We start from the raw sequence: 16,471 nt of genomic DNA, 5'->3' as shown, positions 1-16,471 counted from the left end.
AACATCATTCATTGTGTTACCGTAAAGCTCAATGAGCAAAACTTTTTCTTCTGGAAACGTCAGTTTCAGTCTTTTCTCAGTTGGCAGCGTCTGTTTGGTTTTGTTACTGGTACCATTCCTCAGCCGGTTCCTACCATCATGGCTCCCACCATTCATGGTACCTCCACTCCTGTTCCAAACCCTGACCATGAGCTTTGGTTCCAAACAGATCAAGTTGTTCAGTCATGGCTCCTTGGATCAATCACTGATTCTCTTCAGTCCTTGGTGGTGAACTGCTCTACAGCTCAAGAGATCTGGTCCACGCTTGAGACACACTTCAACAGGCCGTCCAACTCCCGCTTGTTCGAACTTCAGCACAAGATGCAGACATTAGCCAAAGGTGATAAAAAGATGTTCGACTTCCTTCAGGAGGTTAAAGCCCTCAGTGACCAGCTTGCCTCCATTGGTGCTCCTATGACAGAGGCAATGAAGATTTTCTCGGCTCTTCGTGGTCTGGGGCGAGACTATGAGCCTATCAAAACATCTATAGAAGGCTCTATTGATACGATTCCTCCTCCGACGTTCGAATCTATTTTTTCTCGACTGGTGGCTTTTGACGACAGGCTTAAAGGCTACAACACTGGTCAAGAAGTGACTCCGCACCTGGCGTTTACATCAGTTCGCACGCAGCAGCAAGGAAACTACTACTCCTCTCGGGGTCGTGGTGGTCGCAGAGGTCGCGGTCGTGGTTCTTACAGCACACGAGGACGAGGCTTTCACCAGCAAATCTCGTCTTCATATGATGGAGATACGCGTCCTACTTGTCAAATCTGCGGCAAGCCAGGTCATCATGCTCTCAAATGTTATCACCGTTTTGATAGTAGCTATCAGCTTGATGAAGTTCCTCAGGCTCTGGCTGCTATGCGTATCACAGAAGTGTCTGATGATTCTGGTTCTGAGTGGTATCCTGACTCCGCTGCATCTGCGCATGTTACAAGTTCCACGAGGATTCTGCATCAGTCACAACCATATCATGGCTCAGATACTGTTATGATTGGTGATGGGAGTTACCTACCTATCACTCATACCGGTTCTACTGTCATAGCCTCTTCCTCAGGTATGCTTCCTCTCAAAGATGTCATTGTGTGTCCTCAGATTGCCAAATCTCTCTTATCTGTATCGAAAGTAACAGATGATTATCCTTGCACTGTTGAGTTTGATAATGTTGGGGTTTCTATAAAGGACAAGGTCACAAAGAAGGTTCTTACCAGGGGAAGAAGGGATAATGGTCTTTACAGAGTTGAGAACAAGCCACAAATAAAAGCTCTATACTCCTCTAGGCAGCACTCTGCTACGGATGCTGTTTGGCATAGGAGACTTGGGCATCCTCATCAGCAAGTTCTTCAACATCTGTCTGCGAATAATCTCATCAAAATAAGCTCAAGTACCAAGAAGATGTGTTCGTCCTGTCAACTTGGCAAGAGCAGTAGCTTACCGTTTCAGTCTTCTAGTTATGTTGCTTCTCGGCCTTTGGAGAAGATTCACTGTGATCTCTGGGGGCCTGCACCAACAACCTCTGTTCAGGGTTTCAGATTCTATGTAATCTTTATTGACCATTGGTCACGGTTTTGTTGGATCTATCTTATGAAATACAAGTCAGATTTCTTTTCAATCTTTTGCAAGTTTCAAGCCTTGGTAGATAATCAATTGAGATGCAGAATTGGTACCTTTCAATGTGACGGAGGCGGTGAATTCATCAGTACTGCATTCGTCTCTCACTTGCAAAAGGATGGGATCAGACAACAAATCTCGTGTCCTCATACGCCGCAGCAGAACGGCCTGGCTGAAAAGAAGCATCGTCACATCACTGAGCTTGGGTTGTCGATGATGTTTGATAGCAAAATGCCTCTGAAGTATTGGGTGGAAGCGTTTTTCACAGCAACCTTCCTAAGCAACCTACTTCCTACAAGCAGCCTGCCAAACAATCAAGTTCCATATCAAAAGCTGTTTGGGAAAGCAGTCAACTACAGCTTTCTACGAACGTTTGGTTGCGCTTGCTACCCTTCCCTCAGAGCCTATGCTAACAACAAGTTTGATCCTAGATCTCTTAAGTGCGTATTTCTAGGCTACAACGACATATATAAGGGGTATAGATGCATTTACCCTCCAACCGGTCGTGTCTACATTACTCGACACGTTCTGTTTGATGAATCTGATTTCCCTTTTGAGCACGCTTACAAGCAGAGCCATCCGTCAGTATTAACTCCTCTTCTCAAGGCGTGGCAGATGAGCTTTGTTCCGCAATCTCCTCCAGAACAAGCAAAAGAGTCTGAAGCTTCAGTGTCAGAATCAGTGGTTCATCAAGGATCAGTGCCTCTGTTCTCTGAAGCTGAGTTTCCTCCTCTGCAGTCTGTACCTCAGTCAACCTCAGCTCCAAGTAATACAGTGTCTTAAGGATCTTCATCTGTCTCTACACCAGCTTCTGATCATGAATCAAGTCCTTCTACTATACAACAGTCTTCCTCTCCTGCACCACAAAGACATCAAATGGTCACAAGGTCGCAAGTGGGGACAGTCAAGCCTAATCCTCGCTATGTTCTGCTCACACAAAAAGTTTCAATACCAGAGCCAAGAACTATAGCAGGCGCGTTAAAACATGAAGGATGGAGAAATGCTATGGGAGATGAGTTTGAATCTTGTAAAGAAACCAATACCTTCACGCTGGTTCCACGAACTGAAGACATGCATGTTCTAGGAAACAGATGGGTGCATAGAGTGAAGCTGAATGCTGATGGAAGTTTCAAGAAGCTTCGATCTCGCTTGGTTGCAAAAGGGAATGAGCAAGAAGAAGGGGTTGACTATCTTGAAACCTACAGTCCAGTGGTTAGAATGGCGTCAGTACGAACAATTCTACACATGGCTACGGTTTTGAATTGGGAAATAAGACAAATGGACGTTAAAAATGCGTTCTTACACGGTGATTTGCAAGAAGAGGTGTTCATGAAGCAACCTGCTGGTTTTGTTGATCAAGAACGTCCTCACCATGTCTGGAGATTGAACAAAGCGATCTACGGCTTGAAGCAAGCTCCGAGAGCCTGGTTCGACAAGTTCAGCTCCTTCCTGATTGATTTTGGATTTTGCTGCTCCAAATCTGATCCATCTCTGTTCGTCTACAAAACAGAAACAGATATCATCATTCTTCTATTATATGTAGACGACATGGTGATCACAGGAAGTAGCTCTGAAAGTCTTGATCATCTACTAAAGCAACTCAACAGCGAGTTCAGAATGACAGACATGGGGAAGCTACACTACTTTTTGGGAATACAAGTTCAGACGCATGATAAAGGATTGTTCTTATGTCAGCAAAAATACGCAGAAGACTTACTTGCAGTGGCAGGGATGAAAGACTGTGAACCAATGCCTACGCCATTGCCACATCAACTGAATCGAGTTGAAGATAAGTCTGAACTGTTCTCCCATCCTACCTACTTCAGAAGCCTTGCTGGTAAGCTTCAGTATCTGACTCTGACTCGTCCAGACATTGAGTTTGCTGTGAACTACGTCTGCCAGAAGATGCACTCGCCAACGGTCTCTGATTTTCACCTGCTGAAAAGAATCATTAGATACGTGAAAGGCACTATCACAATGGGGATTTCTCTACACAAAGAAACAGACTTCACCCTCACTGCATACAGTGACAGTGACTGGGAAGGATGTAGCTCTACAAGAAGATCTACTGGAGGATACAGCACGTTCTTGGGAAAGAATCTCATTTCGTGGTCATCTAAGAAGCAACCTACTGTGTCTAAAAGTTCTACTGAAGCTGAATACAGAACTCTATCTGAAACAGCATCTGAGATTACCTGGCTCTGTTCTATCTTCCGAGAACTTGGATTGCCACTTCTGACTACACCATTGTTGCTCTGTGATAATCTCTCTGCGGTTCTTCTGTCTGCTAATCCATCTTTTCACTCGAGGACCAAACACTTTGCTCTTGATTATCACTATGTAAGGGAAAGGGTTGCTCTTGGAGCTCTTGAGGTGAAGCACATACCGAACCAGCATCAGATCGCGGACATCTTCACCAAATCTCTTCCTCAAGCTGCGTTTTCTTCTCTTCGAGGCAAACTCGGTGTTGATACAATCAGCGCACCAAGTTTGAGGGGGCCTATTATCACAAATGGGTCAAGCCCAACTTCTGCGAAGCCCAATACGAATTTGAACAAAACGCAGAGTTTTGCTTCTCAGTTCCAACGGTCTTCTTCCTGCACAAGACAAAACGCAAGTGAGGATAAGACTAAAGCGATGAACGGAAAAGTAAAGCAAATGGGAGAGGACAAGCCAGCTGGTCAAGCACAGGCTGTCACAACCCAAAACCGTTACAAGCTGCTACAGGACGAGGAAGCTCAAAGCTAAAACCCTAGTTTACTTATCTATATAAACACACTCATGTTGTAACAAAAACCTTAAGAGAATGAAATCATAATAAGAAAGTTCAGAAACTTATCTTTGTCGTTCACGCGTTCAGTTATCCGTTGACGCATACTCAATAGAAACAAACCCTGTCCAATATTTTGCTGCAGTCACAAAAAGAAGTTAGCAATAATCTTAGATATTTGGAAAAAAAATAGTAGCAGGCGGCGGTGTTGCTTTTGAGTAGCTTCAAGGGCTTTCCTGGCATCTTCTTGAGTTGCATGCTGAATAAATGAGAAGTTGCGTCTAATACGTACGTTGATGACCTTACCAAAGGGGTCAAAGTGCTTTTCAATGTGGTGCTCGTTTGTTGTAATGGGGTCGAAGTTGATGACAAACAGTGACTTTGTAGGCTTCTGATTTGCAGTTACCTTCTTATCACCACGAGGCCTGCCACGTTCACCCTGAAAACCAAACCAGGATCAAAAAAATTTTTCCTAAAAAAGAATCAAACTGAGAGCTTCATGGGAAACAGCTAAATAGAGGTACAAGATCTGCATGTATGTGAAGGCTAGTGTACAAGAGATGTAGAGGCGTTCCATGAGGTAGTAGAAATCAAGATTTGGCCCCAAAAAAAAGGCACCAACAGTAGAAAATGAATTCCAACTAAAATCAATATTAAGAGCCAAATGTAACGGGCCAACATAAAAACGATGGCCTAAAAATGGATTTTAGTATATAATAAAGGCTAGTTAGATGTTCACGGGTTCCGTTATTCACCAAAAATTTTCCCAACGGACATATTCATTAGAGGCCGAGCATCAAAGATTTTTTTTAACAGTCAGTCAGTCACACATAGTCACAAGAGAACATAAAAAAATCTCAAGGAAAAAAAAAACATAAACAAAAATCTTACTTTTACATATTAATTTCAAAATCCAAATTTATAGAACAATTAACATATATATTAAATTCGCATCAAAGCCCCAATTTATCACTTAATTAAACTAATGAAGGCTTCACAAATAAATCTATGTAATACACATAATAGCCGTTAAAATTCTGCAAAAGCAAGCAATTAGTATCTTCTTTTGGGGTCAACTACGTACTCGGAAATTGATGTAATAGATGTAATCTATTTAATCTTGAGAAACATACATGACGACGACATTATGAAGATGCTTCGACAATAAGAAATCCTTAGAGATACTTATATCCCCTTTTAAGATCACTGAAGTGTATATGATGATTAGACCCCAATTTATTCAGATCTTATCATATTTTGTTCTTTCCAATGGTTCCGTGCCTGCTACTCATTGGATGAGAAATAGCACCACTCTTTAATAATTCATGTGTCACAATCTTTTTATACTATATATCAATATACTCTACAACTAGTTATAAATTTTTATGTTCCACCACACACTTTAAAGTACGTAGTTTCAGTCAATATTCTTCTCATATTAAACAATCATATTATTTTTGAAAAATGTTTTTGTTCATTTTTCCAATATAAGTAAGCGACTTGTATATAGGGTTTCCTAATGATATATGTCAAAGATCCATTCTCCTATAATAGGTGTTTAGTAGATTTTGGTAAGCTAATTTTAGTTCTCTATATTAAGATGTTAGTTATTGGAATTGCTTTACTACCACAAATGGAGCTTAGTTTTAACTATATCTTATTTGATGTTTAGCTTTTGTTTTTGTATTTGAAAGATTGATGTTTTAAACTCTAATTAATGTTTTTGTTCATTTTTCCAATATAAGTAAGCGACTTGTATATAGGGTTTCCTAATGATATATGTCAAAGATCCATTCTCCTATAATAGGTGTTTAGTAGATTTTGGTAAGCTAATTTTAGTTCTCTATATTAAGATGTTAGTTATTGGAATTGCTTTACTACCACAAATGGAGCTTAATTTTAACTATATCCTATTTGATGTTTAGCTTTTGTTTTTGTATTTGAAAGATTGATGTTTTAAACTCTAATTAATGCATTTTATTTTAAATAAAACATAAATTTAAAACTAAAATATGAGTGGTATAATTTTATTGAGGTTTGCAAAATTTTGAAAACAAAACAAAAAAAATAAAAATAAATCAAAGTGGGTATTTAATTTTTATTAATATGTGTTCAAATTATAAATCATCAATCTTTCAAATACATAAGAGTTTATGAATGACATATATATATATTTATAATGTCTACACTTTTAGGTTAAAATATACAAATGTAATATAGTTTTGTTATGAAACGAGATCAACAGAATTATGATTTGTCGTTATACATAAAATAAAGACAGCGTATGTCAAATCTGCAACTTTCATAAAGACGAATCTTTTATTTATCTTTGTTGAGGCAAAAAAACGTGAAAACAACCCCTTAGATTTATTCTGATAATTTTTGAAAAATTCACTACAATTGTCGGTCGATCATTTGAAAAGTTAAGCATGTATAGATTTTAAGCATTTTCCAAATTTTATTTAAACTATATGAAAATAATGCCTTACACAAAAATTTATGAAAAAATCAATTGATTTTAAACATCGATCAATGGGAATATTCAATCCAGTAGAAGAGGGCGTGGAGGTCATGGACTCTTTAACAAGTAGAGATCTTGACATCTTACTTCTTCTGTAATTTACAATTTTGCATCTTTCCTTATAAATAAGCATTAGCTTCTCATTTGCTAAAACGAGCTTCTGCTCTGTTTTCTATATTTCCAAAAAATATGATAACTTAACCATAACTTGTATGTTTGTTTCTCAAAAACAAACTTGTATGTTATTTATTATTAATTAATTTTCTGTCTAAAATCACTTTAAATTATATATTACAACATGTGTATATCAACTTGTACTTGTAGCCTAAAATGAATTCACCATCACCATTTCTATATTTTTAATTTTCTGGTCGTAAAAATAATTAAAATAGTTATATTCTTGATGATAAATGTGCTTTTAGTTTTCTAGTAGGTGGATGAAAGAGTGTTATACTATTTTTTTCATGTAATTAGGGCTTTGTTGGCGTTCAAGTATCATTTTCCAGAAATCCGGAGTTAATAATCCACAGTATTAAATTAGTTTTCATAAGATAGATATCCAAACGAGAAAATTAAGTTTAAATATTAAAATAGAAACTCACATAAGTAGCTCTAATCTTTTCTGTGACATCCACATGGTATATTAGCTCATGTTTTTCATTATATTTACAATGCACCACTCCTCACACCACCACACACGTTGCGTATCAGCAAAATGTTAATATAAAAAAGCTTCACATCCTCTTCTTATTTTCGTTTTCCTTTCTTTTCTTTTCTGCATCGCACTCGCATATATTTTTTTATTCCTTCAGTGTATAATAATCTTTTCATACGCTTATACTGCGCCTGCAGCACAACTTAACAGCGAGAGGATTAGCCATCTCACACGAGAGCCTCAGTTTCTCGGACAAGTCAACGGTCTTGTCATCTGACGACGGTGCAAGCCATTCAAACTCATGCAAGAGCGTCGCGATCCAAAACGTCACGGTGGTCAAACCCAGGTTCTTCCCAGGACAAACCCTACGACCCGACCCAAACGGTGCAAGCCTTAGATCCGACCCAAGAACCGAGAACTCAACGTCACCTTCCTTGGCTACAAACCTTTCGGGTTCAAACTCCAACGGATTTTCCCACACGTGTGGATCATGCGCTATAGCCCACATGTTAACCATTGCAGTGGTCCCTGCCGGCACACGACGACCGTCAATGATCGTATCTGTGATTGCTAAACGGGCCCACGACAGAAGTGGACCTGGCGGGTGAAGCCTCAAGACTTCTTTGATCACAGCCGTCAGATATGTTAGAGAAGCCACGTCAGATTCTTCCACGGCTCTTGATCTCCCCACGACCTGGTCAAGCTCGTTGTGAACTGTTGTCTGAATATCTTGATGAAGGACCATCCTAGCAAGAATCCATTCGATCAATACAGCCACCGTGTCAGTTCCTCTAAATATCATTTCCTGTAAAACCCATAAATCACAATTACGTTATTAGTTATTACCATAATTGTTGTCATATTACCTAAAATGGCATTATTTTAAAATGATCTATTATGTTTTTGTTTTGTCTATTTATTAAAAATAAAATAAGGAACGTGTGCATACCCAGAGGACCGCGACCATATCCGGGTCGGATAATTTATTCGGACCATCAAGAGAAAGTAATACGTCAACGAAGTCACTAGGCGAGTCACGAGTTTGATCACGGTGGTCAGATATAATCCGGTTCACGAACCGGTTTACTTTCGGTACGAGACTAAAGCACCTAGACCGGATTCCCTGAGGATCAAATTCCGACAGCCATGGGAGATGATCGGTCCAGTTAAGTGTTCCGAGTAAATCATAACCTTCTTCGACCAAACCACGTAGCTCATTCACTTCATCGTGCTCATGTTCAAGCTCGTATTCTTTCCCGAAAACGGAGCACATCATGTTGTTAAGCGATGCCGTTTTGATCAAGTCACGAGCGTAACAGAGTCCTCCGTTGCTGCTACTCTGTTTTGCGAGACACGTCACCATCTGATTCGCGATCACACGTCTCTGCGTTTCAGAGCGTTTAATCTGTTTAGGGCTGAAAAGATGATAAGAAGCGATTCTCCTCAACGTTCGCCAGTAAACGCCGTAAGGAGCGAAACCGATAGCCCGGTTAAACATAAGGGAATACGCTGATTCCTTAACCGGACGGTCAGCGAAAACCGGACTGTTTAGAATCTCTTTAGCTACATCAGGGTTGCACGTGACGATCACGCGAGTATCTCCCAAGCTAAACGCCATCAAACGTTTGGCTCCGAATTTCTCCGCGGTTGCGGCTATGCAGCGGTGTGCTAAAGCGTTTGACATGAGAGACATGCTTCCGACAAAAGGTAAGCCTCTTGGTCCGGGAATCACGGTGGTTCGGTGGCGGCGATGGAGGAAATATTTTCCCCATGCAGGTCCTCCGGGATGAGACCAGTAGAAGAGAGAGAGAGCGAGCGAAGCGATGGAGGCTACGAGGAGAGACAAAGCGAGGTTGGTTTGGGTAAGGAGGCTACATTTGGACAAGAGAGCGAACAGTAAGCTGCTTGTGTCGAGCTTGGTGGCCATGGAAGCAGAGAGAGAGATGGAGAGAAAAAGGTGAGTGGCTTTTTTGCTGTGGGGTTTGAGATGAATTGCTGCCTTCATGTGTTTATATAGGAAAAAATTAGGCCCCTCTTGTGAAAATTTAATGAGATTAATTCAAAGACTATTTTATTTTATATTTTTGTTGTTTTATATTCCAAGGGGAATGTTGTCTTTTATATTTAATATGGATCTATTTAAGGGCCTGACTGGTTTAACCGCAGCGGTTGCGGTTGCGGGAGTTTGCGGATGCGGGTGGTTGCGGTTTCTAGCGGTTTTAAGAGATTTGTACGACTGGTTATGCGGTTAGAAATTTGTGCGTTTGCGGGATACTTATGACTGGTTAACTACCAAATGCAGCAGCAGTTAAATAATAAATTAACAATATTTACATTTTATACAATTATAAAAATATCAAAAATAATAATATTATAATAAATATAAAATTTATATTTAGAAAGTTATAGTTTAAATTTTTTAAAAATATAGAAAATATTTTTATTTTAAAGTTTTATAATATTAATTAAAATTTAATTGATATATTTTAGCATTTTTATAATTTCAGTTTAATTTTTTTATTGAATTTTTTTATTTTTGTATTTATATTGTTTTGGAAAAAAAATAATTTTTTTTATCCTCCCGCAAACGCCCGCAACCGCAAACGCTAGCTGGAACCAGCTTTTGAATTTATGAGGTTCAGAGCGATTTGGAGCGATTTGGAGCGGTTTAGAGCGGTTTGAGCGATTGTTGCAAAACGCCAGCAACCGCTACCAACCGCAAAAGCTGCGTTTGCGGGTGGTAGCGGGAAAACCAGTCATACCCTTAATAATGATCTTTTGTGTGTACTTCATTCTATATTACCACAAGTATTGTACTTTTTACTGGATATATTTGGCCAAGCTTTCTTTTGCTCTCTTTGCTTAAAATATACAAAATTTGAGCTTGTACTTTTTCAATTTAATTTTTTGTTCCTAGCAGCTACAGAAACGCTACAACATTTGTTTTCTTTTGAGCAACCAACATTTGTATTTAAGTGATATAAGAACTACAGTTTCTTTTTCTTTGGGTGTAAAAGAATAACTACAGTTTCATTTATCGTTAGATGTAAAAATGATAAAGCAGGATATATACACTATATATATAAAGATAATAACGTATTAAAAGTAGTTTTCTTGAGTTTTTATCAACATATATTATCTCATTATATATGAATTATGTGGGTGATGATAGCTTTTTTAATTGATTAAACATAAGCCAAATCAATATTTTATGCTAAGATATTTTTTTTAAAAAGCGATATCTTGCAGCCACAAGGAAAAAAGTTGATTTAATACAATGAATTAATTGGTTCTTTATTCACCAATTTAGACAAATACACATCAAACTTAAAAGTTCAAACACTAAAAGTGACCACGATTTTAGACCACTTCCAAAAGTTATCATTTTATAAAGCAAAACGTAAGTTCGGTTTTTCTTTCATACAAATGAATTTGACTGTAAAATGAATGTTAATTTCAGAAGATTACTGAAAAAAACAGTTACATTATTAAAAACATTACTACGCTTATGTACCATAAGTTTCTCTTTTCTAAGACCATCTCTAATGTATTTCTCTATTTTTACCTCTAAAATAGAGGAACTCTATAATAGAGTTGGGTTTTACTCCAATGTATTTCTCTAAAATAGAGATCTCTACATATAGAGCAAAATATAGAGGAATGCTATTTCTTCCTCTATAAATAGAGGAGAAAATAGCAATCTCTATTTTAGAGGCAAAAATAGAGATGGGTTGGAGTGATTTTACCTCTAAATGCTATTATAGAGGTAGAAATAGAGGTGGGTTGGAGATGCTCTAACTTAATGCTTAGATAGCTTTATTGTTGTAAAAAAAAGAGTTAATGCTTAGATGAATATAAAGATTGTCTCATCATGCTTTCTGAATTATTATGGTTGCAAAACTATACCGTGAATGCTTTTATGTCTTTAAATTGAATGCCTTTAAAAAAAAGAAGAAGTTAAAAACGTTATATCAAAGAGATGTAAATGTAATGAATGTATAGTAATTACCTTTACTTTTTGTGACCGTTAAATAAAACTGATGGAATTTTGTAGAATCACTCTTGAAGCAATTCATTGTATTTGTAAACTTTAGATTTAATAAGCTGACTTAGTTTGTACATATAGATATCACTTCATTTTATTCCCTTTCGAGAGATTTATATCAAATCTATAAATTTTGGAAATATTGTATGATTAATATTATTGAAAACAACGTTTAGTTTTACTTGAGTTGCCCATCAAATTACTGACATCTTGGTGCAGATAAATATATTTATTCGATCACAGCATACGACATCAAGATTTTGATATTGATACTTCATAATTTTGCTGGAAAACAGATTATATAATATGTTTGTTGCACGGTTGCAGCACTATATAATACACAATTATTAGCAATAAGCGTGTAAGGCAATTTATAATTATATCTTTATTATGTATAAGACATGGTCCATGATCGTAACGCTTTAATCTATACTATTAAAGCAAAAATTTTAATAAGATTTTGCCTTTAATTTTAAGAATTATTTACAAGAGAATCCCACTCTTAAATTTATGTCTATTTTAACTAATTAATAAAAACCAATTAGTTTAGGAAACCAATTAAATTAATTAAATTCTCTCTATTCTTTATTATTTCCTTTTTAGAACGTACCACTATATTTATTATCCTAAAAATTATTTACATCAATTTTTTAAAAATTTATTCACTGAAACTTTTTTATATAATATTGTTTTCCAGTTTAATGTTTTTGATAACCTAAACTAAATACTATATTTAAAAAAAAAAATTATTAAGTTTAATATGTTTGAAAATGAAAATTTAGTATGTATACTTGATATTATAAATATGTCAGATATACCAGAATATGTAAAAAAATATCTCAATAAAAAAATCTATTAATTTGTATAAAATCCTTTTAACTAAACACATCAAGAAAATTTTGGGGAATTTGTGAGAACAAAATTATATTCGAAGAAAAATATTTTCAAAAATATTTTTATTATTTAAAACTATATACATGACATAAAGCTACTGAAGACACGTTTTACTAGCTCAGAGATCATTCATGTACCCCAGATGGAAAATCAAAAGACGGATAGTCTAGCACGATGTGCCAGAAAACAATTATCTTTCGTCGTTCACATGGATGCGGAGTTACCGGATTGGTTCGCAGAGTCTATATAAATCTGTTTGTTGATGACAAAAAAAAACTATATATAGATTTAAGACATTAAACATTATTTTAAATTAATGCAAGACGCGTCTAAATAAACAAATTATATTATTTTGATTCTTATATATGTATATTTATATAAAACTTTATAGAAATTTAGAAAATTTATAATATACACAAATTATATATGTTAACATATGCTATGTACTGGTTATATACGAATCGTTGGGGGTTTTTTGCTTGAAACTCAAAACAACTTTTTTTTTGATAAAAGGTTATAAATTCATATATATGTTATCAAAATTATCAGCATAAAATATATGTGCTTTGAAAGCGCATATCAAAATCTATTGCATTATTAAATTTTCACCCGTGGTACAAAAGTGTGTTCATCTTTTATTTTTAACTTTTTATCCATTACTTATCTATCTGAATTAGTTTATTAGCAACACTATGTCATCTAAAAATTAACAGTGTAAGTGTGATATACATGTGTAGTTACAAGTCTTATAATAACGTTGAATTGCATTGTACGCAAATGAGATTTTATCTTAACGGTTTGCGCCGCCATGAACTGAATGACAGGTTTTATACGCGTAATCTGTGTTGCTTCGCATGACGGCATCATTGATGAGCTCTCTCTTTTTGTTATTTTAGCTATTACTATATGCTTTGTGGTATCCATTGATATAAAATCATAGAAGTCAATTAATCAGGGAACTTTGTTATTTTAGCTATTACTATATGCTTTGTGGTAGCCATTGATATAAAATCACAGAAGTCAATTAATCAGGGAACTTGTAGAAGATACTAAGCATATAACGTTATACTAATAGATTATAAGTACTTCAAAATTTAGCTATATATACTACTGTTCCAGTTGAATGTGACCAAATCAACTATTAACTACTATCTCTCTCTGTATACTTAAATTTGATTAAATTATACTTTGCAAGAATTTTAATTATCTAAAGTTTGATTAGTTCTTTGATTAATGTATTTTACTAGGCTGATCTGCTGACACTTCTACATATTTTTATTCATCGAAGACGTGGGAGGCAATCAAGAACTTGAACAACTAATGGTTTGTCCACGTCCGTCCTTTTATACTCTTGTTATTGTAATCATACGGCCTATAAAACAATATCACTTTAAAATACTAAACTGTATATCTAAATTTAGCATAAACTCAGTAGACAATGGTCCGCTAATTATTGTATACAAAGTACTCCAATACATCATCACATTTACGACGTCCAAGTATATTTGTAGACAACAATAAAACAGTACATATAACGTCATGTTTCGTCAAGTTTATCGTAATTTTCTAAACCGACGTCAGACCACATCCGCTAATTATGCTGAAATTCAAATTAATAACAGGGATCTATCGATTGCAATTCAAAAACGAGTCGAAACTAGAAAGCGACATTTAATCAAGTGCAACAAAAAAAATTGGAGTTGAGTATATTCGTATATCCAGAGAGAGATTCTAAATAAAATAGGTTTCTGAACGAAAGTCATTATTGTATAAAACCATAGCTTAAACTTGTAGAAAAAAACAATCAAATATGTTATTTAAATGTATATATATTAATTTAAGCAAATTGTCATTTAAGTTAATCTTATATAGTCGCCAAACAGAAAAACAAATGGTTAGCACATAAATTAACAATTAGATATATATCTTTCTTTTGAAAAGAACAAATTACATATATTTAATCATAAAGAACTATGTCCTGGCCTTTAGGTAAGGGTTTAGGGCACAAATTGACTTTGTGTGCGTGCGAAGACATTCTTTTCAGGCACGAATAGATTATGTGAATCTTATTGTCGGTTGTAATATGATGTAACGTGGTGCAGTGCATACAGCTGCAGCTCCTAGTTTATAGCCGTTGGATCTCGTTTTTAATTTCGATAATCACGAACCTTTACTCCTCTTTAAGCCACGCGTAGGTGCATGCAAAACGTCCCCGCAGCTTGATCGTCGATGTTTTGCAGGATGGTGGTTTAATTTAGAAATGCACACTTGCGTGTCTTCGAGTGAAAATAACCAGACAACTCACATGACTCGTATCCATCTGGTCCCCCCACAAATTGGCTCGCTGTTAACTGTTAAGTACTTGTCAATGCCTTACATCAACGATCAGTATTGTCTGATGGAAGTATGAGAGGTGCCTAACCGTTGATCTAATAATTAACAGCTACTTAAGTTGTGTTCATCTGCTTTCTTCTTGTTAGTATATTGCACTACCTCGACTGTTATTAATCTAGATAAATAATTTTCAGCTTTTTCTATGCAACAGCACATCAATTTTTATCATCTTTCATATCACAATCAATATTGATATGTTTCATTGAGTTAATATTTTTGTAAAAACAAATTACGACATTTACTCGTATTGATCGAATTATTCATATGAGAGGAGCAGCTTGCATTATCAATATGGACAAATATAGTATATTTTGACCGACCAATTAAATGTAGTCAAGAAGAAATTAATATGTACTCGTAAGGTGAGGACCAAAGACTAGAAAGTGATGAATTGCGTCAACAAATCAAGATGCAGATTGCAACTTCCCACCCAATAACAGTTATCAATAAGAAAATACTGAGAGGCATGTTATTAGATAATTTCCATATATAGATAATTCCATCAGAAATATATGGACCAAAATTAAATTTTATGTGAACGTTTTGTCATCATCTAAAAACGAAAGAACATTATTGCAATTACGACCATTAATTTGTCTGGAAGATGTAATTTGGTGAGTATGATAAGTCCATTTAGTAGGGTGACACGTACCTATATTTAGAACTTAACGTTACATGATAAATGTGTGTTTGTTGCCCTTTTAGAAGGGGCAAATCAATCTAAATATCGTTGTTAAATGTTTTTCTGTCTAATTTATTTCACTCAGGAATTTAATTTTTTGCAAGTGTGCTCGTATATATTCTATTAACGCTTAGTGTCTACGATATAAAGATGGTACGAGCAAAGGTTCTATGTTGAACAAAAAATTAATATGTTATTCTAAATGAAAAACCACAAATATATATGTACAAACGGGTTTCAGAACTCGGCACGGTGCTGTCTAATAACCATTTGTGTTTTTCGTGTTGTCGGCAGCGCACACTTATTTTTTCTAGTTTTATTAATCGAGTTTCTTCGGCAACAATCGAGTTATATGTTTTTTTTTTTTTTATGTCGAACGGCCATTCTATTACTCAAGCTTGAGGTGGTCTGGGTAACCAGACCGGAATAGAACAACCAATGAAAAGTAACTCTCTACGAAAGATCCTAGCAGTCTTAGCTAAAAAATCAGTAAACTGATTGCGTACTCGTGGCACATAGATGATTTTGAAGTCCATAAGTGCTATATGTCTAACCAAACAAATACATAAGTGCTAACATAAAAAAACGCGTAAAAAGACAAAAAAAAAAAAACAATAACCCGCCACGCTAATACTACTACGAGTACCAGAACGCGGCTCGTGGGTCAAAAGAAGCAAAAAATATCTGGAGAAAACTTATCAATGCTAATCTGTCGTCTGTCGAGCTCGTTAATGTCGGTTAGCCACTCTTTTGGTTTCTAAAATATTTGAACTATATCCACAAAAAGTACAGTGTGTTGGACTAGACATTTCATGATAGAAATCATGGTTGGAGGGTATAATGTTACAATGGCTTGCTTA

The 16,471-nt window shown here is 35.8% G+C and overlaps 1 protein-coding gene across 1 annotated transcript; it reads right to left on the bottom strand.

The window, feature by feature from the left end:
- Window positions 1-7,499: 7,499 nt before the first annotated feature.
- On the bottom strand, window positions 7,500-9,616 carry LOC125608249 (cytochrome P450 78A9). Its single transcript, XM_048778280.1, has 2 exons — window positions 8,546-9,616; window positions 7,500-8,401 (listed from the first exon to the last, which is right to left on the bottom strand). The coding sequence occupies exons 1-2, from the start codon at window positions 9,599-9,601 to the stop codon at window positions 7,769-7,771; spliced, it is 1,689 nt and encodes a 562-aa protein (XP_048634237.1). The 5' UTR covers window positions 9,602-9,616; the 3' UTR covers window positions 7,500-7,768.
- Window positions 9,617-16,471: the final 6,855 nt, after the last annotated feature.

Source organism: Brassica napus, chromosome A4 (assembly GCF_020379485.1).
Source record: "Brassica napus cultivar Da-Ae chromosome A4, Da-Ae, whole genome shotgun sequence".
In the NCBI taxonomy this organism is placed as follows: Eukaryota; Viridiplantae; Streptophyta; class Magnoliopsida; order Brassicales; family Brassicaceae; genus Brassica; species Brassica napus.
This window is presented reverse-complemented; position numbering and strand designations above follow the sequence as displayed.

What these genes read in the sequence shown, in the direction of transcription:
- LOC125608249 (XM_048778280.1), bottom strand. Translation starts at nt 9,601, where the DNA reads ATGAAGGCAGCAATTCATCTCAAACCCCACAGCAAAAAAGCCACTCAC. An exon ending in ATATGGTCGCGGTCCTCTGG is followed by an intron (nt 8,402 to 8,545) that starts GTATGCACACGT and finishes TGGGTTTTACAG; the next exon opens with GAAATGATATTTAGAGGAAC.